Raw genomic sequence first — 27,736 nt, 5'->3', positions numbered from 1 at the left:
CTGCAAGAATTTTGTCACCCAAAGGAGAAGTGAGACTGGTGCGAACCATAGCCAGAATATGTTTAGGAGGAATCACAGGAACCGACTCCAACTTGGAAGTGGAGGAAAATTGTTGTGACGAGGTGTCAGCCAATACATTCCTAGTACCAGGTAAGAATGAGACAATGTAATTGAAACTTGACCAGAAAAGAGCCCATCATGCCCTTTTGGGAGAGAGGCATTTAGCCTCAGACAAGAATGTGAGATTCTTATGGTCAGTAAAAATGAGAACTGGAACAGTGGTACCTTTGAGGAGATGTGTCCATTCTTTCAGGGCTAAAATGATCGCCAACAGCTCTCTGTCACCAATCTCGTAAATTGCACTCCGCAGGTGACAATTTCTTGGAAAAGTAGCCACAAGGATGCATAGTGTTCTCAGAGTTAGGACGTTGAGACAGAAGGGCGCCAACACCAGTCTCAGAAGCATCAACCTCAAAGATAAAAGGTAAGGTGGGATCAAGATGTGCCAACACAGGAGCAGAAACAAAGGCAGCCTTGAGACTCTCAAAGGCCTTAATAGACCAACTCTGTGGGTTACCGTCCTGTCTGGTCATATCAGTCAGGGGCTTGACCAGAGACGGGAAGGATAGAGTTCAGATAATAGTTGGCAAAGCCCAGGAAACTCTGCAGTGGACATAAACCCATGGGTCGGGGACACTGTAGAACTGCCAAAAGTTTCTCTGGGTCCATCAAAAAAAAACAGCAGTGAAAATGCCCAGAAAATTAGCCTGTTCATGATGGAATTTGCAGTTCTCCAGTTTACAATAGAAATTGTTCTCTCTTATGCCGCATACACACGATCGGAATTCTCGTCGGAAAAAGCTCTGATGCTTTTTCCCTCGGAATTCTGATGGAATTCCGCTCAAACGCTCTTGCCTACACGCGGTCACACCAAATTCCGACTGCCAAAAACGCTGTGACGTAGAACACCTACAACAGGACTAGAAAAAGGAAGTTCAATACCTAGTAGCCAATAGCTTCCATCTCATAGTTGAATCTGAGCATGCTTGAGTTTTTGCGCGTCGGAATTGCATACACACGATCGGAATTTCCGATAGAAAGTTTTACCATCGGGAAAATTTTTGCTGGCGGGAATTCAGCTAGCTAAATTCCGATGGAGCATACACACGGTCGCATTTTATGATGAAAAGCTCTCATCGGTCTTTTGCTGGCTGAAATTCCTATTGTGTGTATGCGGCATTAGTTTCTGAAGCACATGACAGACATCTGTGTGATGGCTCTCCAGGGACTTGGGAAATATAAGGATATCATTGAGATAAACCACCACACATAACTGCAACAAATCTCGGTGGACATCGTTAATAAATTCCTGGAAAACTGCCAGAGCATTACAAAGGCCAAAAGGCATTACGAGGTACTCATAATGGTATGTTCTGGTATTAAACACAGTTTTTCACTCATCACCCTCCCTAATCCTCACAAGATTGTATGACCCTCTCAAATCAAGCTTTGTGAAAACGTTTGCTCCCTTGAGGTGGTCAAATAACTCCGTAATCAATGGAATCGGATAGGCATTCTTAATTGTGAAATGATTGAGACCCCTATAATCAATACAAGGTCTCAGTTCACCACTCTTCTTCTTCACAAAGAAGAAACCAGCACCAGAAGGAGACAAGGATTTACGGATGAAACCTCAAAAGTGCGTCTGCAACATACTCCTCCATGGCCTTATCCTCCAAGACCGACAGAGGGTAAACCTGGCCACGAAGGAGGATGGCACCAGGTTGAAGGTCAATTGCGCAATCATATGGCCGCTGTGGAGGCAAACAACCAGCTTGACCTTTGTCTAAGACCGCTAAAATTGCAGTACTCCTCTGGCAGGGAGGAGAGTGAAGAGGTGCACAGGACCTTGGCTATCTTCTGTAAGCATGTCTCACTGCATTGTGGTGACCAGGAGAGAACCTCAGCATGGAGCCAATCAAAAGAGGGGCTGTACCTCTGTAACCAAGGATAACCAATAACCAGCGGAAACTTAGGTGAGGAAATAACTTGGAATTGGATTACCTCATGGTGAAGAGCCCCTACGGGCATGGACAACGGAACCGTCGCATGAGTCACATGGGCAGTCTGTAGAGGTCTCCCGTCAAGAGCCTCAATGGTAAGTGAAGTGTCACGCAGCTGCAGCTGAGTCGAGTGCTTCAATACAAAGGCAGCATCAATGAACAGGCCTGCAGCCCCAGAGTCAATTAGAGCCTGTATCTCGACGGACGACTCAGCCCAAGAAAGGATGACTGAAACCAGGGGCTTATCCTTCTAGATAACTGGGGATGAAGCAACGCCACCTAAGCTCTGTCTGTGACAAGATCTCAAGGTTCGGGCATTCCCTGGACGTTTAGGACAAGACTTCAAAAAGTGATCTGCCTGGCCACAATAAAGGCACAATCTCTCCCTTCTCCTAAAGGTTCTCTCATCTGCAAAGAGACGCATGAAACCCAAGTGCATGGGTTCATCTTCACTCACTGACTCTGTACCAGGAGGCATGGGAGATGAGGGAGGCATGGGTGGGACCGCAAAGTTCGGAGACAAACGTACAGGAGGCTTCTGCAGGCGCTCCTTAAAAGAGTCTTTTTCTGAGTCTGGAGTCAATGAGGATGGCAAATATGATAAACTTCTCCAGCTCAGTGGGTATATCTCAGGCTACTATCTCATCCTTGATGGTATCCGAGAGACCATGAGAGAAAGCAGCCATGAGGGCCTCATTGTTCCATGCAACCTCTGCTGCCAGAGTACGGAATTTAATGGTGTAGTCGACAATAGTTCTTGTACTCTATTCAATGGACATGAGGCACTTGGCAGCAGAAGCGGAGCATGCTGGAAAGTCAAATACCCTTTTAAACAAAGCCACAAACTGAGGGTAACTCAAGACAACAGGTTTTTACGTCTCCCATAGAGGGTTTGCCCGGGTCAAGGCTCTCTCAGAAAGCAAAGATATCAGGACGAAACCTACTTTTGCTTCTGTCTGTGAGAAATACCTGGGGCAGCATCTCAAAGTATATCTCAACCTGGTTGAGAAACCCTCCCATTTAACTGGATCGCCCCCAAATCTCTGGGGAAGTGGAGCGGAACCAGACATACATCTTTTTAGAGGCAATACTTGAGGTGGGTGCCTGCACAGGAACTGGAGCAGCAGCATGGTTGGCCTGCAACATAGGTTGTACGATGTTGGCCAGTACGTGGATAAAAATATAGTTCCGTTACTGGGGAAATTTTAAGCGGAGCTGTGACGCATGGAGCCGGCTTCCTTTGTCGGTAGCAGGCCGATGCAGCCTGATTAAGATGATATGGTTACCACAATTATTATACGTATTACATAATGCTCCGGTTTGGATATGCAAGAAGTGGTTTAGAAAATTTGAAACTCTCTTTCGCGAGTTGATTTGGAAAAAGGGGCAGACGAGGATCCAGCTCCAGGCGTTACAGCTACCAACTGACAGGGGGAGCGGTGGTACCTTGCCCTAGGAATTATTACCTAGCAGCGCAGCTGCAGCATATGGCGATTGGTGATCAGGAGGGGAAAAGCAACTTAAATAGTAGAGCGAAGCTGATAGAGGCTCCACATGAAACATTGATGGATGTGTTGGAGGCAAGCTCCTTTCAGCGTAAGGATCCCACAATAGTAATGATGAGTAAAGTATGGAAAACCGTAAAAAAACTGATGGGGTGCACAGAGTGGTCAGAATATACGCCTCTATGGGATAATAAGAACTTGCAGGAAGTATTATCAATAGGGAAAATTAGTACATGGGAGGAGAAGGGTATAACTAGGTTGGGTCAAATATATGAGGGTAGAACCTTGAAAACATTTGCGGATTTAAAAAGGGAATATAACATACCGCAGCAGACATTTTTCCGATATTTACAGCTCCGGCATGCCTTAGAAGCACAGTTTGGCTCCCAGATACCTGAGCTGGATAAGACATCTCTATCACAGAAGATGTATAAGATAGATAAGTCTAGGGGGTTCATATCCACTATATACGAACTATTATGTAAAGGTCCTGGTATGGAATTGGATCTGGTTAAGCAGAAGAAGAAATGGAAAGAGGATATAGGAGAAATCACAGAGGAACATTGGAGGAGAATATTGGAGGACCACTGACATCAGCCTCTCCATCACAAAAAGTATCACACTTGATGTTGGTGCATCGAGCCTACTTTACTCCTAAGTGATTGCTCTCGTTTGGTAAGAGGACGGACGCTAACTGCCCTAGATGTAGGGGCTTTGGAGACCTTATACCAGGTATGTTTAAAGTCCGGCCCGCGGGCCAATCGCGGCCCGCGGCCCGGTTTTGAATGGCCCGCCTGGTAATCTAAACATATATATCTTTTGTGGCCCCCGACGATCTCCCAGCGCCGGGGCCACAAAAGATATATAGTCTGGCTGCATTGGAGATAGGAGGCTGTACGAGCGCTGTGCACACAGGAGTATTTTCTGTTTACACTGCAGCCTCTGTAATAGGAAGTCCCATCTCCGCCATTGGACGACTGTTCTGTCCATCAAAGGAGGCGGGACTTTCTCTTAAAGAGGCCGCTGTGAAAACAGGAGATTCTCCTGTTCTTTGGCGCTCGTCCAGCCCCCTCCATGTCCCCTCCAAGGTTGCACTGATGGCAATGGTAAGTACATTCCTGGCTAATAGTGAGTGAAATCCTGGCAATGGTGGCTGCATTCCTGGCAATAGTAAGTGAAATCCTGGCAATGGTGGGTGCATTCCTGGCAATAGTAAGTGAAATCCTGGCAATGGTGGCTGCATTTCTGGCAATAGTATGTGAAATCCTGGCTAATGGTGGCTGCATTCCTGGCAATAGTGAGTGAAATCCTGGCAATGGTGGCTGCATTCCTGGCAATAGTAAGTGAAATCCTGGCAATGGTGGCTGCATTCCTGGCAATAGTATGTGAAATCCTGGCAATGGTGGCAATGGTGGCTGCTTTTCTGGCAATAGTATGTGAAATCCTGGCAATGGTGGTTGCATTCCTGGCAATAGTGAGGGAAATCCTGGCAATGGTGGCTGCATTCCTGGCAATAGTATGTGAAATCCTGGCAATGGTGGGTGCATTCCTGGCAATAGTAAGTGAAATCCTGGCAATGGTGGCTGCATTCCTGGCTAATAGTGAGTGAAATCCTGGCAATGGTGGCTGCATTCCTGGCAATAGTATGTGAAATCCTGGCAATGGTGGCTGCATTCCTGGCTAATAGTGAGTGAAATCCTGGCAATGGTGGCTGCATTCCTGGCTAATAGTGAGTGAAATCCTGGCAATGGTGGCTGTATTCCTGGCTAATAGTGAGTGAAATCCTGGCAATGGTGGCTGCATTCCTGGCAGTAGTGAGTGAAATCCTGGCAATGGTGGCTGCATTCCTGGCAATAGTGAGTGAAATCCTGGCTAATGGTGGCTGCATTCCTGGCTAATGGTGGCTGCATTCCTGACTAATAGTGAGTGAAATCCTGGCAATGGTGGCTGCATTCCTGGCAATGGTGGCTGAAATCCTGGCTAATGGTGGCTGAAATCCTGGCTAATGGTGGCTGAAATCCTGGCTAATGGTGGCTGCATTCCTGGCTAATGGTGGCTGCATTCCTGGCTAATGGTGGCTGCATTCCTGGCTAATGGTGGCTGCATTCCTGGCTAATGGTGGCTGCATTCCTGGCTAATGGTGGCTGCATTCCTGGCTAATGGTGGCTGCATTCCTGGCTAATGGTGGCTGCATTCCTGGCTAATGGTGGCTGCATTCCTGGCTAATGGTGGCTGCATTCCTGGCTAATGGTGGGTGCATTCCTGGCTAATGGTGGGTGCATTCCTGGCTAATGGTGGGTGCATTCCTGGCTAATAGTGAGTGAAATCCTGGCAATGGTGGCTACATTCCTGGCTAATGGTGGCTGCATTCCTGGCTAATGGTGGGTGCATTCCTGGCAATGGTGGGTGCATTCCTGGCAATGGTGGGAGCGCAGATGGGCACTGACCCTTATTTTGCTTCAGAGTTTTTTATTTAAAATTTTAAGTTTTTTTTTTTTTTCCTGAAACTTCCCTCTTATTCGCCAATAAATACGGTATATCCAAATAACACGCCCGAGCTCATCTCTTCAACACACACAGCCACAAAGATAATTCTTGTTGGGCCGTGTATTAGTGTTCGAACGAACACACTTAGACCGATTTTTAATGGTTCAAAGAATGTCAGGCAAAATGGTCGGCCCTCGTGCATGTTCACTTCATCAAATCTGGCCCTCTTTGAAAAAAGTTTGGACACCCCTGCCTTATACATATGATGTGGAGGTGTCCACGGCTGTTTCGATATTGGAAAGAAATAGTTGAAATCATAAACAGGATTTTTGGGACTAAGGTGGATTTGGACCCCAGAACCTGTATATTAGGATATAGGAGAGCCCCGGGGGAATGGAGGAATACAACTATTGCTGTCATAAGGTGCTTGTTTCAAGCACGGAGATTGATAGCACAGAAATGGCAGGCGGCGGGGGCACCTCTTTCGAGTGAATGGACTCAGGTTATAAATAATTTAGTGTGGAAGGAAAGGACTGTATACATACACAGGGGAAACCTTAGAGGATTTGAGAAAATATGGGGACCGTGGTTGAAGGAAATAGGGCAACCACTGGATTAATAATACTAGATGAGGACAAAGTTAGATAAGTGATAGGACACCTCAATAATTGGGATATGAAACAACTGTGGTTAAGGTAATTGAGATGATGACAAACTGGCAATGGGATGGCGAATGAGACGGGGGAGGGAGGAGGGAGGAAGGGAGATGGGGCACGTGGAGATAAAAAGGTGTAACTCCTGGTTTGTAGAGTTTATTGTTTTAAACTCATATGTACTTTTTGTATTGTACTTTGAATTTCGTGTATGATGAAATGAAATATAAATAAAGAGAAATTAAGTTAAAAAAAAAAAAAAAAATTGGAGCAGCAGCATGGTTGGCCTGCAACATAGGTTTTATCGGGCCAGCCACAGTGAGAGATTCCAGGTGAGCCGTGCGACTTAGGAACATTTGTAACGCCATGGTGAACTGATCCATGCGGTGATCCAGTTCATCCAGTCTGGAAAAAATATTACCAACAAGTGGATTGACTGCATCTTCTAAATTCATGGCCTTCACGTACTGTCAGAAACCATGAATCAGACCGAGACAGAATTACAGTTAAATTACACTTGTGTAATAATAAAAGTAAAAAGAACAAACCATAGTCAAAACATAGCCAAAGTTCAGTAACCAAAACGGATAGTAAGCCAAGCCAAGTGTCAACACATATAGGTGTTTCAATTAGCCAGTGAGTCATTGTAAAGTGAATAATGCATACTCCAGTTGATAAATTTGTTCTGTGCATCTAGATTTTGGTGATCCCAGGTTATGAAGTGCTTAAGACCCCTTTCATAGTGAGGGTGCTTTTCAGGCATTTTAGCACTAAAAATAGCACCTGTAAAGCACCTCTCAAGCCTCCCAGAGTGCTTTCACACTGGGATGGTGCACTTGCAGGACGGGAAAAGTCCTTCAAGCAGCATCTTTGGGGTGAGTTTGGGAGCGGTGTTTACACCGCTCCCAAAACCCCCTGCCCATTGAAATGAATGGACAGCACTGCTGAAGCACCTGCAAAGCACTTCGGCAGCGCTGCAACAAGGTTTGCTGTTAACCCTTTGTTCAGCCGCTAGTGGAGGTTAAAAGTGCCCAGCTAGCGGCCGAAAATCTAAAACAACGGTAAAGCGCCATTGTTGTTCTGCCCCTCAATACAGAGTAGTTGGTGAAAACAAAATAACTTAATGATAAAGTGCCTCTAATATATAGAAAGTTTTTGTAGCTGCAAGTTTAACTTGATGATTTGTTAAAAGAATAATAAGCATGATATTTTTGGTAGAGCTTTAGAGGAAGCTTAGATTTCTGTATTATGATGTCTGTAGCTAAGGTTGGCATGTATAAACGGACAGTTATAATAAGTGTTCTTCATTACATGCATATGATTTTATTTATTTTACAGAATACATTGGCTTGGCATCAGATTCCCGATCAATGAGTCAATTAGAAGACGATTCTGGGTGTGATATTTCTAATGAAGATGGAGTAGATGCACTGACAGTTTCTCAAAATTCTAACAACTGTGACCTACCCTTAACAAGCCTGTCGAGATTTGCTTCGCCATCAAATCCTCTTCCAATTAAAAAATGCATTACAGTTGGTAAAGGACAGCTGTCTAGTCAGATCGACTTTCTTAATCATCTCCTTGGACTGCAAAAACTGGCAACAGTAGGAGGCCATCTAACAAATTTGACAGAGTTTGGGAATGATAGTGGTATAGTACCAGAGTCTGTGTCTGGACTGCTGAATGGTTTACTTAGTTTGTATAAAAATCCAAATCCATCTGTCTCAAAATTTCAAACAGAAGCCATTAGAACTGTGACAAACCTCATCTCTGATTCACACTTATCCAAGAATATTCTCAGAGAGTGTATGAAGAGGTTAGAAGCTTTTGAAAAAAGTCTGCTCCAGATTATCTTAACAAACAACCAAATAAACAGGGTAAGTGTTAATAATATTGGTTTGTATAGTTTTTAATATGCTAGAAATACGGGCATTAATTAACATATACAATAGGAATCATATGAAAGATGTTTTTCGTATGTACTGTATATCTTTCATTGTTGCCATCACAATGCGCCAGTGTAATTGGCGCTGAATTTAGAACTTTAGCACCACAGCTCTTAAAAAAAGTTGTTGTTTTTTTCATAGAAACTCCATACTTGGGCATATACAGTCATACTACATTTGTTAAACAGAAATACAGGTTGAGCTCTTGTTTTGTGAGGTGTTGAGTACACTTCTAGTTGGGAGTACACGTGTTAATTTAGAGCCGTATAGGTAAGGATTTTATTTTTTACAATTTGTAAGCTGGCCCCAGATCAGATTAATCATAGACATTCTGTAATATTCTGTTCTGTTTACCTGTTCTTTGTGCTAGTTCACCTCAAGACAATGGCGCTATTGCTGTTACACATTTTCACATATTAGACAAAATTCTATACTGCAACTCTCTCCTTAATGGCCTACCCTTACAAAGGCTATCCCCTTCAGTCTATTATGAATGCTGCTAGACTAATATACCTCACTAACTGATCCATGACTGCTTCTCCTCTCTGCCAAACCCTTCACTGGCTTCCCCTACCCCCACCTTATAAAATTCGAAATACTAACCATAACATAAAAGGCCACGCACAACATCGCCCTCAGCTACATCACCAACCTCATCTGCAGATATCGCCCAAATCATCCCCTCCGCGCCTCCCAGGACCTCCTGCTCTCTAGCTCCCTTCTTATCTCCTCCCATGCTCACCTTCAGGACTTCCTCAGCGCCTCTCCTATCCTCTGGAACTCTCTGCCCCGGTATGTCTGATCAGCCCCTACCCTGTCCACCTTTAGAATATCCCTGAAAATTAATTTATTCAGGGAAGCCTATCCCACACCCACCTAAGAACTGTACATAAGCCACAACCCATCAAATCATACCCCACAGCTATTACCCTTTGTACCACCACCCCCTCCTTTTAGAATGTAAGCTCTATGAGCAGGGCCCTCCTGTCCCTTCTGTATTGAACTGTACTGCAATTGTGCTGCACTACATGGTTTTGGTAAATCGGAAGACAAAAATCAGCAGAAAATCTGATAGTGTGTATGGGGCTTTACCATAGGAGACAGCAAGCCTACATGTGCAGAAGTGGTGCCTTGCTGGGGCCTTTCCGTGTACAGCTGTTCTCCTACTGAAGTCTCAGAGTCTGCCAATTTAGTTTTCAGTTGTCTGGGGTTGTCCTGGTCCTAACCTTCTTTCCCCCCAAAATATATAAAAAGGACTGTCAAAAGAAATAAAACCCCTTTTAGATCCAAAAAGTTTCTGGCGCCCAATGACTTTCACCATCTGTGCACCCGCTATGCCTCACAACAAACCACCAATTGAAGGATGTCGGCTATCTTTGGTCTTGGAGCTTCTCATTAGACCAAAATAGGTAAAAGACCTTGCTACACATGCATGGTAAAAATGTAAGTAAATATTTGTTTTCATTTTTTATTTTTTTTATTTATGTGTATTCAGCCGTGAGCAAGAGATGTGATGTCTCTGTACCACCCTGTTTTAACCCCATTTTTGCTGACAAATGTGCTGCAACTGTGTGTTTTGCACGCGATTGTGGGGCATATACGACACTTCCCCGTTTGCCTGAGTGTGCCACGTTTAGTGCGCTTGCCACCCACTGATCTCTACATGTTTGGTTAGACTTTGCTGCAAGCGTGAAACATTGTGACCGTGGCATATAAACACCCTGTTTGCTGCCTATTGCAGCTTAATCACCTCCGGACCAAAGCCGTCATATGATGTCCTGGACATTGAGTGGAGATCTGGGTGATGCCTGCAGCTGCAGGCATCATGCAGATATCATTCTTTTCTGCCGGCGATTCCAGGCAAAACTAAAAAAAAATCATAATAAAGGCGGCGTCCTCTGGTGCTTCTACCAGATGGTTCTGGGCCATTTCTATGACCTTTGGAGGCCAGATGCAACTTCCGGCCTCTGTAGATGCAAACACTACCGTCTTTTTGTCAGGAAAGGCTGAGGTTGTGTTTTTTTTTCTCTTTTTTTATCTCAGTCTCTCTGTAAAGAGGACCTACCATGCACTATTCATTTTGCAATGTGTACATCCCTTGTAATAGGTAGAAAAGTGATCAAAAAAGTCAATGTGAGGTATCGCCACGAATGTTTGAGCGAGACCAATAATTCTAGCTCAAGACCTCCTCTGTAATTCTAAATTGGAACCCTGTAAAAGATTTTTAAAGCGTCGCCTATGGAGATTTTAAGTACAGAATTTTGCCTCCATTCCACGAGTGTGTGCAATTTTAAAGCGACATGTTGGGTATCTATTTACTCAGCATAATCATCCTTTACATTATACAAAAAAATCGGGCTAACGTTAGTTTTTTTTTTTGATTCATGAACCCCCAAAAAAAGTGCTTGAAATAATGCTGCGCAAATACCGTGTGGCATAAAAAGTTGCAACGACCACCATTTTATTCCCTAGGATCTCTGCTAAAAAACATATATAATGTTTGGTGTTTTTTTGAGTAATTGTCTGGCAAATAGGCTTGGGCTGGATTGGGTTAGGATGAGGGAGGGGTTGGCAGGTGCCAAAATTGTGGCTTAACCACTCATTTGTATAGCCTCCCAACTGCTTGTCTAAATGAAGCCTAATGCCACGTACACACAACCGTTTTTTCTGTCATAATAAACTCTGATGGTTTTTCCGACGGCGTTCCTATGGAATTCCACTGAAACGGACTTGCCTACACATGATCACACCAAAGTCTGATCGATTAGAACGCGGTGACGTACAACACCTACGATGGGACTAGAAAAAGGAAGTTCAGTAGCCAGTAGCTGCCTTTGCTTTGTTTTTGGTCCGTCAGAGACAGCATACAGACACCACCAACTGTGGAAGGGAATTTCACATCCTTACAGTAAAGAACCCTTTACGTAGTATAGGATTGAGCAACTTCTCATCCAACTTCATTATGTGGCCGTGTGACATCTTTAGAGACCATAGGTTAAATAGTTTTCTTGCAATGCTGGTCACCATTCAAAGATTTGTTTATTGCGATAATATTCCCCCTTAAGCGCCACTTCTCCCAGGAGAATATGTTTAATGTTTGTAGTCATTCCTAATAAATGAGGACCTCCAGCCCCCTTATTACCTTTTGTTGCTCTTCTCTGGACTTTATATTTTTCTGTTTTCCTTAAACTGCACAGGAGCTCGTTGCTTAGCAAAGTGCTGTGTGGTTTTGACAGAGAATGAGATAAAATAGAAGTCGCAGAAAGTAACTTGGCAACTGACAAATATTCAGAGCATGTAAACATGATGATCCTGTGAAACACTAATTTAATGCACCTTTATCATGGTGTCGATTGATAGGATTTTTATATTAATTAGAGCATGAGTAATGCATTACATTATAATTCTGATATTCACTATTAAAAATGTATTTGTTAGCTGAACCCATGTTCATGCCTTCTGGTTTAATTCTGCAACAAGGTTTGGACATAATGCCTTACACTCTTCTGATGTTTAAGCATGAATCAGACTGCCTAAATATTACTGGACCTCCTACTGCAGATAGTTAACAGCAACCTATTAAGCCAGGGGTTGACAAATTTGCTTTGAATTTAGGAGCCAGTTAAAAAAGTTAGGAGCCAGTTTTTTTTTTTCAGCTCCCGGGTAAGGCCACTCATTTTCACCCCCTATCCCTAACTCACAATGGAGCACCCAGTCAATAACTCCATTGAAACGCTGTTACATCAGGGGTATGGGCTGACCAGAAAGAGTAAGGCTGGCAACAGATGGAACTGGCTGGCACTGGCAGGTGGCACTGGTTGCCACTGGAAGGCACGTGGAACTGCCAGATGGCACCGACAGGTGGCCCTGGTTGGCGATGGCAGGTGGCCCTGGTTGGCGATGGCAGGTGGCCCTGGTTGGCGGTGGCACTGGTTGGTGTTGGCAGGTGGCACTGATTGGTGGTGGCAGGTGGCACTGATTGGTGGTGGCAGGTGGCACTGACTGGCGGTGGCACTGACTGGCGGTGGCACTGACTGGCACTGGGTGGTGGCAGGTGGCACTGGGTGGTGGTTGCAGGTGGTATTGATTGGTGGTGGCACTAGCAGGTGGCACTGATTTGTGGTGGCAGGTGGCACTGATTGGCGGTGGCAGATGGCACTGGTTGCCGGTGGCACTGGCAGGTGCCACTGGTTGGCACTGGCACTGATTGGCGGTGGCAGGTGGCACTGATTGGCGGTGGCACTGGTTGGTGGCACTGGTTGGTGGTGGCAGGTGGTATTGATTGGCGGTGGCACTGGTTGGCGCTGGTAGGTGGCACTGGTTGGTGCTGGCACTGGCTGGCGCTGGCAGGTGGCACTGGTTGGTTGCAGGTGGTATTGATTGGAGGTGGCACTGGTTGGCACCGATTGGCACTGGCAGGTTTCACACGGAGCACTCTGTTACGGAAATGTAACAGAGGAGCTGGCGGGACCCTGCCGGGGGGTGAAACAGACAAGTAACAGAGAAGTGGATATGTCAGATTTCAGCATGATGTCGGGGTGGGCGGGACCCTATCAAACACCAGCCAACGATTGGGCTGCTTAAGAAAAGGGGCGGGCCACATACACGTAGCGGCCCGCCCAGATCCCATTGGCTGGTGTTTGATAGCTTGCTGGGTCCCGCCCCCACCCCGGCCGGGTCCCGCCCACCCCGGCAGGGTGCCGCCCACCCCGACATCAGGCTGACAGATCCTCCTCTCTCCATTGCATGTCAGTTTCACACACAGCGCGGTGCTGCAGAGTGTGAAGGAGGGAGGAGGACGGCAGTCAGTGTTAATGCTGCTGCATGTCTGGGGCATCGATAGTGAGGGTTTGTCGAGCCCTGTATTAAGCCAATACTCTTTACCTGTTTTCTTTTGATATTTTTGTTTGCACATTCCATGCATATTCTCAGTATGAAGCTAACAATGAAGCTGATCTCCCGGTCTTTTTTTATAAGGAACAAGATACTGGTCATTTTGGTGTAAACAATGTGGCTGATTTACTAAGATGAATGCGCTGCGCCGATTCATACCTCCATTTGTGTGCCAGGTAAATTTTCAAGTGAGCTTATGAACCGGCGCACACATAAGCGCAACACATAATATGCCGACGCAATTCATAGTAGCGAGCGCCGTATCATGAACAGTGCATTCACACAGGGGCAACGCGACTTCCAGCCTCACTTTGGGAGACAACTTGGACACGACTTGAGTGTGAATCACAGCGCAAATTGCGGTGACTTACAACACGACTTTAAGTCGCCCCAGGCCAGGTGACTTTAATTAAAAAAAAAAACTACATGGGTTCCCCTCCAAGAGCATACCAGGCCCTTCAGGTCTGGTATGGATATTAAAGTGGTGTTGCCACCAAAAAAATAAAACTACTTAAAATTCGTAAAAAAATTCAAAAAAAAATTATTGGCAAAAAAAAATTTTTTTACTCACCTCTAAATACCGGTTGCTAGGGGGTCCCTCGTAGTCTGCCTTCTTCATTGCCCGGGCTGGTGACATCACTTCCCCTCGCGCCGCACATTCAACTGGGACCTGTCATGTGTCCCAGGTGACTGTACGGCGTATCACGGCGCAGTGGGTGCGAGCGGAGCGGGGAGCGAGGGGGGGGCTTCGTTCCCCCGCATCGCTGGACCCTGGGGCAGGTAAGTGTCCGATTATTAAAAGCCAGCAGCTGCAGTATTTGTAGCTGCTGACTTTTAATTTTTTTTTTTTTAGGGGGTACCCCACTTTAAGGGGAACCACGCGCCAAAAAAAAAAAATGGCGTGGGGGTCCCCCTCAAAATCCATACCAGGCCCTTCTTCTTGCTCCGGTGTTCTAGTCCTTATGCTTATAAACATTTCCACATCTTTATTACATTTTAATATGGATGCACTAATCAATAGAAAGTGGTGTTTGGTGGACGTTAACTTGAGTACTCCCTACATACACACTCCACTGATACACTATAATATACTGAAGTAAAACTGCACTGACACGCTGCAATATACTGTGGCAAACGTGCAGTAATGCAAAGAAGTATACTGTGTTAAACATGCACTAACGCACAGTAATATATGCTGTTAAATGCCATGCAACACACTGAAATATACTGCGTTAAGCTTGCAGTATTGCACAGAAATATACTGCGATAAATGGCATGTAACGTACTGAAATATACAGCATTTAGTGTGCACTAATGCACATATACTGTGTTAAACTTGTAGTAATGCGCTGAAATATATTGCAGTAAACCTGCCCTGACAAAATAAACTGACACTAATGTAAAAATAAATTGTCACAACACTCACACTGACTGAACTATCACTAGATTCACACTAAAGTGACATTAAAGTTAAAATGAATGGTCACTCACTACACTCACACTGACTGAACTATCACTAGATTCACACTAATGTAAAGATGAATGGTCACTATGCTCACACTGACTGAAATATTAATAGATTCGCAGAAAACTGATATTCTACACTGACAATAGAATCAGAATAGCACATTATAGGACACTAACTGTCTAGTAGCGCTGAACAGAACCCTGTTCTATGTCTCTCCACGCCAATATCACACTACAAATGGCCGCTATTGAAAAAATACTTTTAGCGTGGGGTGGGACTAAGAGCAATGAACCATGATTGGAGTCATCATGACAGTCTAATCATAGCTCTGACAATGCTCTGTGCCCTATTTGGGCAAAGCTTTCATTGCTCCAGCTAATTGGATTCCAATGCACTGTGCGGCGGCACAGCGCATTGTGGTCATTTGGCGAGCTGAACAAACGGTTAAGCCCTCCCCGATAATTTGAGTGTTTGTCGAATGGGCGAGCAGAGAATGTTGGGACCGAACTCATGCCGAACTATTCGCCCACTCCTACTTTAATGTTCATACCCAGGGGGAATTGAGGGTTGTGGGGCTAATGGGCAGATACCAAAGACCAATTCTGGGTGTCACTGAAGACTACCCCATAAGGCCAGTGAATGTGGGAGAGTTGGTGCTAAATTAGGAGGGTATTTTTTTAGGTGAGTACCACAATAATTCCAGAGTGAACTAGAGAAACCACCTGTCTTTCCATATGCACAAAATCAGGCTTAGCTACTCAAGAGTAAATGATTGAGCTTTGAGCTAACTGAGCTGCCTGATAATACCAAAGTAAGTTTGGCAAACCCAGTCTTCCTTTAGAATGTAGGCGGGATAAAACCAGCTTTGCCACTTGATGTCTTTTAGAACCCCAATTAAAGTTAATAATTTTTGCCTGTAAGCGCTGAAGAAGGTAATTTACAATAGGGATGGACAAGGAGTGGAAAATGTATAGCAGGCACGAGATCAATGTAATTTTAATCAAATTAACTTGGCCCAGCCAGGAAAGATCAAATTGTGTTCACTGCTGGAGGTCCACCTCTAATTTCTTGTAGGAGGGAAGTTGACTGCATACATTTGATCTATGCCAGCAGCTAGAGTTATCCCTAGTTATGGAATGACCGGCTCACTCTAAACAAAAGCGTTCCACTAATGAAAGCGTAACTGTAATATTTATAGTTTGCAATTTAGACATGGTAACGAACAATCCTGAAATCCAACCAAAATCACCTACTGACTGACAAATACTTGGGGTTGAAATTATTGGGGAGGTCACCAATAAGAGCAGATCATCTACAAAGAGTGCACATTTATGCATTTGTAGGCCTCAGGCCCCCCAAGAATATCGGGGTGATTCCTAGTTGCAATTGCCAAGGTTTATATCGCTATTGCAAAAATCAGGGGGAATAAAGGACACCCCTGTCTTGTACCCTAGGACATCATGATAGGTTCAGAGTAGTAGCCTTGCAAGCGCACATGTGCCTCTGGGAAATGGTATAATGCTCTTAATATTCGTCCCAGAGGACCTGAAAAAATTACCAATTCTGTACAACCCTTTGTTTAGCCACCATTGAAAAGCTTTAATGATCATAACGGGTGGGGGGGGGGGGGGATTGAGGTGTGTGGGGCTAATGGGTGGATATCAAAGACCAGTTCTGGGTGGCCCCAAACACTATCCCATAAGACGAGTGAATTTGAGAGAGTTGGAACTACAGTCAGGTCCATAAATATTGGGACATCCACACAGTTGTTGGCTCTATGCACCACCACAATAGATTTGAAATGAAACAAACAAGATGTTCTTTAATTGCAGACTTTCAGATTTAATTTGAGGGTATTTATATCCAAATCAGGTGAACAGTGTAGGAATTATAACAGTTTGTATATATGCCTCCCACTTTTTAAGGGACCAAAAGTAATGGGACAGATTAACAATCATCCATCAAACTTTCACTTTTTAATACTTGGTTGCAAATCCTTTGCAGTCAATTACAGCCTGAAGTCTGGAAAGCGTAGACATCACCAGACACTGCGTTTCATCCTTGGTGATGCTCTGTCAATGTCCCAATATTTATGGACCTGACTGTAAATTAGGAGGGTGTTTTTTGAGGTGAGTGCCACAAGAAGAAGTCCAGAGTGAACTGAAGAACAGACTATCGTTCCATATGCACCCAATCAGGCTTAGCTACTCAAGAGTATATGATTTGAGATCTGGGCTAATTGAGCTGCCTGATAATACCAAAGTAAGTTCAGCAAACCCAGTCCGCCTTTAGAACATAGGCAGAATAAAACCCGCTTTGCCACTTGATGTCTCTTAGAACCCCAATTAAAGTCAATACATTTTGCCTGTAAGCTCCGAAGAAGGTCTTTTAACTTAAAGCAAGGAGTGGAAAAGGTATGAGAGCAATGCCATTTTAATCAAATTAACCTAGGCCAGCCAGGAAAGATCAAATTGTGCCCACTGCTGGAGGTCTGCCTCGAATTTCTTGTAGATTGGAGGAAGTTGACTGCGTACATTTGATCTATGCTGGCAGCTTGATGCATCCCTAGTTATGGAATGACCGACTCACTCTAAACCAAATCAAACTGTTTTTTCAGAGGTTCCACTAATGAAATCGTAACTGTAATATTTAAAGCTTGCGAGTTAGACATGGTAATGAATAAGCCTGAAATCCAACCAAAATCACCAACTGGCAAATATTTGTAGTCGAAATTAGCCGGGAAGTCACAAATAAGAGGAGGCCATACACAAAGAGTGCACATTTAGTCTTGCCTCACATCACCCCATGTATATTGGGGTGATTCATATTTGCAATTGCCAAGGTTTCTATCACTATTGCAAAAATCAGGGGGAATAATGGGCTCCCCTATCTTGTACTCTTGAAAATCCTGATACGTTCATTATAATAGCCTTGCAAGTGCACATGTGCCTCCAGGAAACAGTATAATGCTCTTAAAATTCCGATAAAATTTTGATCGAAACCCCAGAACTTCAGGACAGTGAATAAATGGGTCAAGGAAACAGAATCAAAGGTTTTATGAAGGTCGATTTGATAAGAGGAGCCTTTCCTGGGATTGCGCTCCGTCCCAACGCGACCATAAGAAAGGGATGACATTGATAACCCTCCTGATCTGATCAGGCCCTTATACTCTTATACTTCTACTCAGAATGAAGTCTACTTGGCCTTTGTGGATGTGAACACTGATACATGACATTTTATTCACCAACATTTTGGTCAGAATGTTCCGATTGTTATTTATCAGAGAGATGGACTATAATTACTGACATCCCCCGGATCCTGGTTTAGCTTAAGGATTGCCATAGTATAAGCAGAATTTAAAATCTTGTCCAGAGAGTCGTCTTTCTACAGCAGATTAAAGAAGTGAGCTAAATATCGGAACAAGGTCGAGGCAACGGTCTTATCCCGCGTACACACGGTCTGAAGTTTGGCCAGCAAAAGGCCGATGAGAGCTTTTTGTCGGAAAATGCGACCAGGTCTATGCTCCATCGGAATTTTGCTGGCCGAATTTCCGCCAGCAAAAGATTGAGAGGAGGTTCTCAATTTTTCCAACGGAAAAAGTTTCTATTGGAAATTCCGATTGTGTGTATGCAATTCCGACACGCAAAACAACACGCATGCTCAGAATCAAGTACGAGATGGAATCGCTCCATCTTGTAAAACTAGCGTTTGTAATGGAGATTGAACATTCATCACACAGATCTTTCAATGCAGCGCATTCTCTTCTTCTGCATAATGCTAGAAGAATGAAGTTGTTTTGCTGCTCATGTTCACACAAAGTTCTCACAAACTTCTTTCTTTATTGTTTCTCGTGATCTCATGAATAATCTTTATTTTAATTAAAGCCAGATCTCTATAATAATGTTTACCTTTTTTTTGTCATATTTATTTTTTTAATCAAGATTTCCTGTTTTTTTTTTTTTCTCATGATCTCCTTTTTATTTTTTTGTCAGGTTTCCACACCACCATTATTGTCGTGTATTTGTAAACCTCAAGGAGGTTGCTTGGTGTTGGTGTCCTTTGTTAATTTGACATTGTATTTATGAAATATACCTGCCTACTCACAAACAAAATTTGCTATTTGAAGAAAAACACATAGGCAAGTATTTTCAGAGACAAAAATCTCAATTTATTTCCTTCATAATAACAAAAGAAAGATGAAGGCAACGCTGGAGAAACTGCTGGAATTTGTGAAGCCTTTGGCCCCCAAGGCAGACATCAGCTTTGTAGCTAAAAAATTTGGTAGCTTGAGAAGTCCATATAAAAGGGAGGTCAATCTGGTCCAGGACTCCCAGAGATCAGGAACAGCAGCAGATGACATATCTGTCCCCAGGCTGTGGTACTACAACAGGCTGCGTGTTCTGTCAACCAGACTGAAGCCAGGCAATCACTTTTGACTCTTCCGTGCAACCTTTCCTCCATGCTGGCCTGTAGCCTTCCCTGGAGGCTGTGGCTCTGGAGGTGGAATTGTGGCAGGAAGAGGAGGAGGATGGGAGAGCGCACACAGACGTCAACCATCATTTGGCCCCTCAAACCCTTGAGGATGGCCTCAGAAAATATTTTTTCACAGTTGAGGAGTGTTGGCCCCCATTTTATGTAAATTAGAGGCTATGTAGATGCCATAGGCCTCTACATCATAGAGGGGGGGATTTCAGGGCATCATTAGCCTCCTTAATGATGGCCAATGCTGCCTCCTCCATTGTACTCCCCTTCCTGGGCCTTTTGGTTGGAAGGTGGAGGGGAGGGACTTGGGATTGGGTTAGACTGGGCCCTGCCACCTCTTGGCTTACACTTCCCCCCGCCTCCTTCTGTGTGCCACATTTCAGAGCCTTTTCCTGGCTGAAGTCTTCCTGTGTATGAAGAAGGGACATAGTTTTAGTTTTTGTTTCATCAATCACACACAATTTTCAGCTCATGACTGTTGAAATTAAATTGGTGTTTACAGTGACAATAAGTGTTATTTAATAATGGAAAAAACACTTGACACTACAAGTGCAATAGGAGAACATAGGAGACAGCAAAAATAAATCCAAGCAGTAAATGAAAATCCAGATTTTATCTGATAAAAAATAACATTTATTCTAAATTGAGTGGCAAAGCAATGGCCCATCTACCCGTAAAATATTGTAAATATTTTTGCTGCATTGCACGGGCTCTTTGTGGAGGCAACCCAGGATGGCACGCTTCCAGGGCCGTCAGTGTTTCATTACTAAATCTGGCCTCAGGCCCAAATTTTGCAACATAATTAGGATTGTTTCTTTTTAAAAAGTTGTGCAGGATGAAGCAGCTCAAAATTATATAGTTCAGTTTGTATTCCACCATATTTATGGCAGTTTGAAACTGACGGAATCGGCTGGCCAGGATCCAAAACGCGTTCTCCACAACTCTTCTGACTCTGGCCAGAAATTAAAAACCCTCTTCTCCGGGGTGAGGGCCCTCTGGGGAAAATGCCTCATCATGTGGTCACCCAGACCGAATGCCTCATCTGCGATGAACACAAATGGCAGTCCTTCGACATTCTCCTCTGGAGGTGGCAATCCCAAGCCACCACTCTCGAGACGTCGGTAGAACTTGGTCCGGGCAAATACTCCACCATCTGACATCCAGCCATTCCTCCCCACGTCCACATACAGCGAAACTCGCTGACACCACCGCCATCAACACAGCGCTATGAAACTCCTTATAGTTAAAATAATATGACCCCGAATGGGGTGGTGGGATGGGATGATGTGGATGTGCTTCCCATCGATTGTCCCTCCGCAGTTAGGAACATACCACCGCTGGGCAAATTGGGAAGCCACAGTCTGCCATTCCTGTAGCGCTGAAGGAAACTGTGGAGTTAAACAAGAAAAATCAAATTAGTAATAATTTACACATAAACATTGCAAGCAGATTAGACACAAACATTCTTGGCCAACATCAGTAAAACATTTTTTGGAAGGAGTATTTAAAGGCAAAAATATAAGGCCCACTTATCAGATGCCACACTCCCTCTGATGGCCCCTTGGGAATATTTTAGGGGGGGGGGGGGGGTAGGTTTTGGACAGGTAACCCTCTCCACTAAGTAATGGAGTAACAAAGTAATGTGTGTTATTTGGCCAGTCCCTCCTTACCCACTGGTCAGGTATGAAGTGACATAATACAAAAATAAAAAAAATTGGGAGCACATTTTTAGATTCTAAAATTACCTAACAAGATAATAGGAGAACAAAACTTTAAACAGTACCATTTGAAAGTATTCAGACAGGCCCTTGCACTACGTTCTTTGGTGAATTTATCCATAAATATGAACACAAAAGAGGCCGATATAGTGTGTATGGGTATGACAAAGTCAGCAGATAGAGGATTGGTATCAGCTGACTTAGTGGTTGGGTTCCAAATGATTTTGGGCCCAAAAAAAAAAACCTCTGGCACTTTGCCTGAATTTCAGGACACAAATAACGTATGTACACATTTTAGAGGGTGTTTAGGGTAAATTACTATAATGGAGCTGACTAAATAAATTATTAAGTGACTAGGCTATAGGTGTATATGGGCCCAGGATTGCATGCTGGGGGGGTAGTGAAGGTGAATATGCATGAAGGACAAAAAAAGGAGCATTAAAAGCTTACAGCATGCATGAGGACAAAGGGGACATTCACAGCATATTACAGTCATGGTAATTAGGGAATGATGAAAGGAATAAAATACATTAGCAAACATTAAATACATAAAATGTGATGTTAAAGGATAAAACTTACCCTAATCTAGTCCTTCTGCAGGACCTGAATGATGGCAGAACAGGTCTCTGGAATAATGATCCCCAGAGCCTGGGGGGAGATGCCTGTTGAGAATTTGAGGTCCTGCAGACTTCTCCCAGTCACCAAGTACCGCAACGTGTCGACTAGCCTCTTCTCCGGAGTGATGGCTTGCTGCATGCAGGTATCCTGCCTGCTGATATAAGGGGTGAGCAAAGCCAATAAACAGTGAAAAATGGGGTCCGTCATCCTGAAATAAATCCTGACATTCTCAGGATTATTCTCATGGATCTCATGCAGCAGAGGCATGTGAGAGAACTGGTCATGCTGGAGTAACCAATTCTTCATCCATGAACTCCTCCTCGCCCTGTACATGGACTGGGCTTATGTCAAAGTAAGAACCCCAACACCAAGCCCCCACACAGCACGAACTCTACAACGAGCACATACCTGCGACATGGCTTCAAAACGGTTGGCTGGTCAGAACGAACTAAACAGAAAGCACTGAAAAACAGTAAGGTCTTAAAGAACGAGCTGAAAATCAGAAACGAGAAGACCAGAACGCAATGAAAATCGGTAGTACTATAAATAGCAGGCACTGACAAACAAATGCGAACTGACTACACGCACTGAAGAACAGATACAAACCCACAAGTAAAAACTGAAGAGCAGGAACGATCTGAAAAGCACAAGGCTGAAAAGCGCGAATCGTCTCTAACCAAACTTCTACTAACATGAGATAAACACAAGATTAGCAGAAGGAGCCCAAAGGGTGGCACACTGGTTATTGAACTTGCCTTTTCTAGTCCCATCATATGCAGTGTACGTAACCGCGCTCTTGGTGGTCAGAATTTGGTGTGATTGGGTGTAGGCAAGACCGCTTAAGCGGAATTCCATCGGAACTCCATCGGAAAAACCGTCAGAGTTTATTGCAACTGAAAAAACGGTCGTGTGTACGCAGCATTATACTATGGAACAAAAAACCCATCTGGTCCTGGGGCAGAACCACATTTTAAATGTTGGATGACCTGTAAAATGTTATCAGCTGATATTGAGGCTTCCAGACGGTTCCGATGGCGGTCCTCTAATTTATGGATGCAGACTGTAAAAAAAATTAAATGAATTTGGTTCACCTCTGTCTCTGCACTATAGTGTTTTGTATAATACTCATGTAAAGCCTCCATAATGTGCTGCAGGTTGTGCGTCAATGCACCTCTAGGTGATCGGATTTTAGGTAAAATAAAATAATGAGATTTGGAAGTCAATCTAGCTGCCGTGTGTGCAGTAAAACATGCTTGGTATACTCACTGTGGAACTTAAAGAGGAAGTAAACCCTGATGAGTTTACTTCCTCTTTCATTCCCTGCAAAGGCAAAGCATAATGGACTACTATGCATCACTTACCTGACACAGGAGCCAGCGAAGTCGCCGCTGTCCCCTGTAGTCCGCCGCATCCATCTTGTTGGTGGGGTCTCGCAGCTCCGCCGCTGTCATTCGGTGAAGCCGCGATGACGTCACTCCCGCGCATGCGCACCGGAGCCGACACGCGCGGCAGCTCCGTCGCTGAGAATGCCGCGCTCAGTGCGCCTGCGTGCCGCTGTCTACGGCGCATGCGCCGTAGACAGTGGTGCCCGTTTTCGGGAAAATATCTCCTAAACCATATAGGTTTAGGAGATATTGCTTGGACCTACAGGTAAGCCTTAATCTAGGCTTACCTGTAGGTCAAAGTGGTTTGTAAGGGTTTACAACCACTTTAAGGGGTTAATCTTCTGCATTGTGTATAAATGCTGCGTGATCCTGTCCCACTCTGATCCTCCTGTTCTTTAACTGACTCCAATACATCTAGTCATAGACCAGAGCATTAGGAGTCATGCTGCACATGCTCAGTTTGGTGTGTATTGCTAGAGGTTTTTTTTTTTTTTTGGGAGAGTGCATGTGATCAGTACAGGGGCCAATCAGCACTGCCCAGACAGAGAATCAGGGGAAAATGACACAAGTCACAAGATTGCTAAATACCCTTTCTCATTTGCAGTATATAGCAGGCTATATTTACTAAAATAATTGCATTTCCATGTTCGGTGTACTGTGGGAGACCAGATATAGTAAATGCAGGTTCTGGGTTTAGTAACACTTTAAAAGTGAGAAGACTTGTATGATGAGTGGTGGTGGAAACAGATGAGGTGTAACTGCAGACCCGGATGAAGTGTCAGGCTGATCAAGGAGCGAGGATGGCTGCGGGTGGAGCTGCCAGGCCACTCAGATGATTGAGGGTGACCACTGAGGGCTCTCAGGTTGTGGGGCTGCCCTAAGAAGTGTGGTGATGGTGGTGTTCACTGGCGAGGTGGAAACGATGCCCAGCTGTAGACTGACCAAAAAGCAGGTGAGCTGTGGTGTCGTGGAGGGACGTAGTTACGTGTTTTCAGGGCTTAGCCCCTTTATCAAACCAATGATGAGAGGAGCAGCTATAGATGGGCAGAATTTTTAGGTGACTTGGGAGTGGCTAAATTCTGAGGTAACACCTAGCGTCATTTGAGTGGCTGGTCATGTGTAGTACAAGCCGATCTGGAGACACTGGACATTGGAGGGCACTGTCTCTTCTGACAGGCATGGAACCACAGTCTGGTTTGTTGCTTTAAGGTTACTTTCTCTCGAAGCCAGCCCAGTGGGAGTGTCACTCTTGCTGTTCTTTCTGGGAGAGGGTACTTAAGATGCGGATGTCAAGTGGTTCGGGGTTCCGGTCCAGAAGTATGTTCTGACTCCATGGTCCTGGTCCTCCTGACCAGCCCCCAGGAAGGCTATGGCCTGGGGTGCGGATCCACCCGACTTTATGTCTCGGGGTTGGCTAGCCGGAGGCAAGGAAACTAAAGAAAGCATTCCGAGGTGGTCCGGTGCAGTCTCGGTTTGTGGAGAGGCCCAGCAACTTCGTAGCAATCCAGGGGAGGACTCTTCAGAAGAAGGCCACATACGGGTTGGCTTCTTAGCAAGAGCCTGGTGAGGCTGAGGGACCTAAGTGAATCCAATCTCATGGGTATCGCCGAACCGGCTGAAAGATACTGGTACCACATGAATGTTCTACAAGTTCTAGTTTCCTACATGTTCTACAACAACGTCTGTGGCAGAGACTTATTCTTGCATGTTCTACAACAACGACTGTGGCAGAGACTTGTTCCTGATTTAAGCACCTTGTTGGCTGCTAGGCCTTGTGATAAAGGGACTATCAAACTTGAGTGAACATCCAGCTTTAAATGGCTATTCTCTGGATTTAGTCGAAGTAAGAAAATCCTTTATCATTGACTTTAACACTAATGGCGCGTACACACAATCAGACTATCCCTTGGACCAGAGTCTGTCGGACAATCCGCCCGTGTGTGGGCTCCGGCAGACTTTTTCTTTCCAAAAGTCCGGCGGACTTAGAAAGAAGTTTTGACTCTATTGTCCGCCGTCTGTGTGCTAGTCCGCCGGGCTTTTGAAATGAACGGACTTGCCCACACATGGAGAAAAGTCTGTTCATTTTGAACGCGGCTCCAAGGAAGAGGGGACTAGCGATGGAGGTCAATGCCGCCGCCTTCATCGGAGATGAGATTTACACCTCGCTGGCCCCATCACCTTGTATGGACTTAAAGGGGAAGCCTTACGCTGAAAAAATGGCATGGGGGTTCCCCCCAAGTCCATATCAGACCCTTATCCGAGCATGCAGCCTGGCCGGTCAGTAAAGGGGGGGGACGAGCGAGCACCCCCCCCCCTCCTGAGCCGTACCAGGCCACGTGCCCTCAACATGGGGGGTACTTTGGGGAAGGGGGGTGATGACCACACCCCCTTATATCACAGTCCCGGAGGATGCTGGGGGGGTGGGGTCACCATGTGACATCACCCGGTGACCCCACCTATTGTTCCTATGTAAGTCGCTGCATAACGTGTCCCTGTCATTGCGGCCAGAGAGAGCATCAAGTCAACATCTCAAGGAAGAAGAGAAGGTGGCGGCAACAGCTACAGAAGACCGGGCCACTGCTAGTAAAAGAGCTGGAAGAAGAAAGCGGAGGCCCGGCAAGAAGAACCGAAGAGGGGGAGAAGACCCCCGGATGGCGACGGGAATGATGAAGAAAGCCGGGCTCCTCCGCTAGTAAAAGAGCTAGAAAAAGAGCAGAAGATAGCGGAGGAGTCCGGCGAGAAGACCCCCCAAGACGGAAGACCACCGGAGCTGTGCAATAAGTTATTTTAAGAACTTGTGTTGTGTTTTTTTCTTTACACTTTTTTTCACCAGGTGAATGGGTAGGGATACATGGCACCCCAATACTCATTCACATAGGGTGGGGGGGGGGCTGGTATCTGGGGGCCCCCTTATTAAAGGTGCAGTATTTGATTCATGCATGGAAATCGCACCGGTTTTTCCCAGAATTTAAGAAGCACTGAGCACAAGTCACTTTATTACTGTTTGGAAGTTCTTTTCAAGATAATGTCATTTTATGGACATTAAAACACTGAACAATATATCATTACAGAAATTGGACACAATATAGAGTGTTTTATCATAACATTTTTTTGCACTTGGGCACCAGCACTTTATAATTTATTTGTATTTTTATTTTTTATTGTCATGTTTATTAGGTATGGTGGATTCTGATTTAAACACTGCAGATTTGTATTAGGCACCAAAACAATCCCTTTTTTTTTTATTTTTTTTATTATTCATACCTCATCTTGTTTCGGGTAGAGCGCTACAGCTACCACTATTGCTTCATATATTAAAGAGGGCCAACTATGATCGGAAAAATGGACCGTTCCCAAACCCCAATCTGGAAAGGACAAAATTATGACAAAAGTGGTGAAGAGTCTGCAGTGAAATTCTGGGATACGATGATCCAAAGAGCAATTAAGGAAACGCTGGTCAGACCTGAAATTAAGGGAGCAGGATCAGTACAGAAGGATAAAGAAAGTGCTTCAAAAAGTAAATACTTGTCGTGTGTTCCTATTATGATTATTAACTTGCATTCTGCTCCATGTGCTTTTCTTTACTGTTGTACAGTTTAAAATGGCTACTTTCATGTTCGTGGGCACAGTAATCGTTCGTAGGAAACATTGTTCATTTGCCAACTAAATACAATGTTTTTAGCTGATACAGGGTTAACTACATTTGGTCATGCTAATTTGTATTAAACAAAGTTTAGGACATTGTTGTCTAGATGTCTTTGAAACTACAATGAATTGCAAACTTGATTCAGTTCAATGTAAGGAGAGGACACTCAGCACGTGTTTACACATCTGGACTCAGGAGCACTAGTGTGGGACACCAGAGCACATTTTTTAGGGAGACCCACACAGGTGCTCCAGTGGATACTTGGGGTGTCTCCATGTGTGGAATTTGTCCAAATAAGGTAAGTATTCCAGCTAGGTTAAGGGAATTAATCATGCCTTCAACTTGGAACTCTGCCCAAACAGACATTTGTACCCCACTTCCAAGCAATGTTTCACATTCATTTTTCTGGCCACAAATATCTGTGTGCTAAGTATACCTTTTGTTTCATTCTCACAGGGGAGAAAAGACTCGGTCTTATGGAGGACACCAGTCCAGCAACACCACACCTCAGGAAGAAGGGGAGCAGAGGATTGTGGTACCTCAGGATGTGGAGGAAGGAGAGGTGGAAGAAGTGCTTGAATTTGGCACCACAACAGGTCAGTGTTGAACACCACAGATTCATGTAATGTATGCCTGCATATTTATAATACATGGTGTGTATTTTTATTTTAGGTGATGTGCAGGTTGCGGAACCAAAAACGAGTCATTTCACCAGTAATAGCGCACAACGGCTTATCCATGAAATAATGTCTTGTAGTCGGGATTTGGACCTTATCAAAGAAAAAAACAAGGAGATTGAAAAAAGACTGAAGAACATGATTGATATACTAAGGAGAATATAAATCCTAACGCTTAGGACCGATGTTATTTAC

General features: G+C 44.5%; 1 protein-coding gene across 1 annotated transcript in view; it reads left to right on the top strand.

Moving 5' to 3' along the window:
* MEI4 (meiotic double-stranded break formation protein 4) overlaps nt 1-27,736 on the top strand; it is a 298,878-nt gene that overhangs the window by 22,075 nt on the left and 249,067 nt on the right. The window contains exon 2 of the mRNA XM_077487349.1: nt 8,047-8,585. Within this exon, the coding sequence (XP_077343475.1) occupies nt 8,047-8,585 (539 nt within the window). The remainder of the gene's footprint in view (nt 1-8,046; nt 8,586-27,736) is intronic.

Source organism: Lithobates pipiens, unplaced genomic scaffold, assembly GCF_037356315.1.
Source record: "Lithobates pipiens isolate NorthernLeopardFrog02 unplaced genomic scaffold, aLitPip1_a1.2 Scaffold_18, whole genome shotgun sequence".
NCBI lineage: Eukaryota > Metazoa > Chordata > Amphibia > Anura > Ranidae > Lithobates > Lithobates pipiens.
Note: the sequence above shows the minus strand (reverse complement) of the source record. Positions and strands in the feature narration are given on the sequence as shown.